At 68.1% G+C, this 1,077-nt stretch overlaps 1 protein-coding gene across 2 annotated transcripts in view; it reads right to left on the minus strand.

The window, feature by feature from the left end:
* Positions 1-1,057, minus strand: part of PPP1R1B (protein phosphatase 1 regulatory inhibitor subunit 1B) — an 8,966-nt gene extending 7,909 nt beyond the window's left edge. For both annotated transcript variants that reach the window (XM_077779243.1, XM_077779242.1), the window contains exon 1: positions 963-1,057. In XM_077779243.1, coding sequence (XP_077635369.1) covers positions 963-1,043 — 81 coding nt within the window. In that variant the 5' untranslated portion in view covers positions 1,044-1,057. The remainder of the gene's footprint in view (positions 1-962) is intronic.
* Positions 1,058-1,077: the final 20 nt, after the last annotated feature.

The raw sequence follows: 1,077 nt of genomic DNA on the forward strand, positions 1-1,077 counted from the left end.
GGGGGGGGGGGGCCACTGGGCACTCCCTGTCACTGCTTCTCTCCCCCCCTCCCCCCAGCTCGGCAATCAGACCAACTGTCAGTTAATTAGGTCCCCTCTGAGCTCCAGGGAAATGCACATAGAGAACCAGGTGAATTAAGCTGAAACTGCCACCCCCCACCTGCCAAGCTCCCCAAACTGTCCTTCAGACCCAAAGCTGCTTCGGCCCTTGAACCTCTCCTTCCCCCCATGCCTCCCCTACCTCCTCCCAAAAGACTTGGCCCATTCTCACTGCTTTGCTGGGTGCCAGCTGCAGCTCAGCAACAAGTGAACACGCTACTTTGTGGGGGGCGGAGCCCTCTTCTCCTCTCCCTCCGTCCACCTCCACCACCTTGGGGGGGGGCTCTGGACCCCCACCCCCCACCCCGGAAGGCTCTCCAGAGAACTCAGTACTCTGTGAAGAGGTCTGGCTTCTGTGACTCCCGGCCGCCCCCAAACCCCTGTCGTGGCTCCGTGGAGAGCCTGGCAGCAGAAGGTCAGCACATGGCTCTGGCCGCCTGGCCCAGGCACACACGGTGGCACTAGAGCGGGGCAGAGCCTGGGGCCGCGAGGCAGAGACCTGTTCTATACAATGGGTCAGTGCGCCGCGCCTGTCACTTACGACCGGCTCTGGCTGGGGCCAGGGCGCAGCGGTCCCGGCCGTAGCCTAGGGAAGGGGTACACCAAGCAGGGTCCAGAGCACAGTCTTCCCCGCCCCGGGGCATTCCCGAACCGCCCTGCCCCAGACGCTCGCCACCCGGCCGGGAAAAAGTTGCCCGAGTCTGCAGCGAACTTCACGCGCTGCCCCGCGCCCCCGCGTGTCCGGGGCTGCCCGAGACACTCTCGGTCGCCTCCCACGCCCACCCCCCGCCCCCAGGCCGGTCCGGCCCCGGCAGCGCCCCGCCGCGGGAGGAGCTGCCGGGGGTGGTGCGCGGCCCTCTTACCATCTCCACCTGGCGGGGGTCGAGCTGGCTGGGGGGCGCGGGCACCGAGAACTGGATCTTCTTGCGGTCCTTAGGGTCCATGGCGGGCGGGGGGGCCGGCGGGGCCGGGGGGGCG

The sequence above is a fragment of the Crocuta crocuta genome, unplaced genomic scaffold, assembly GCF_008692635.1.
Source record: "Crocuta crocuta isolate KB4526 unplaced genomic scaffold, BGI_CrCroc_1.0 scaffold68, whole genome shotgun sequence".
NCBI classification, from domain to species: Eukaryota; Metazoa; Chordata; class Mammalia; order Carnivora; family Hyaenidae; genus Crocuta; species Crocuta crocuta.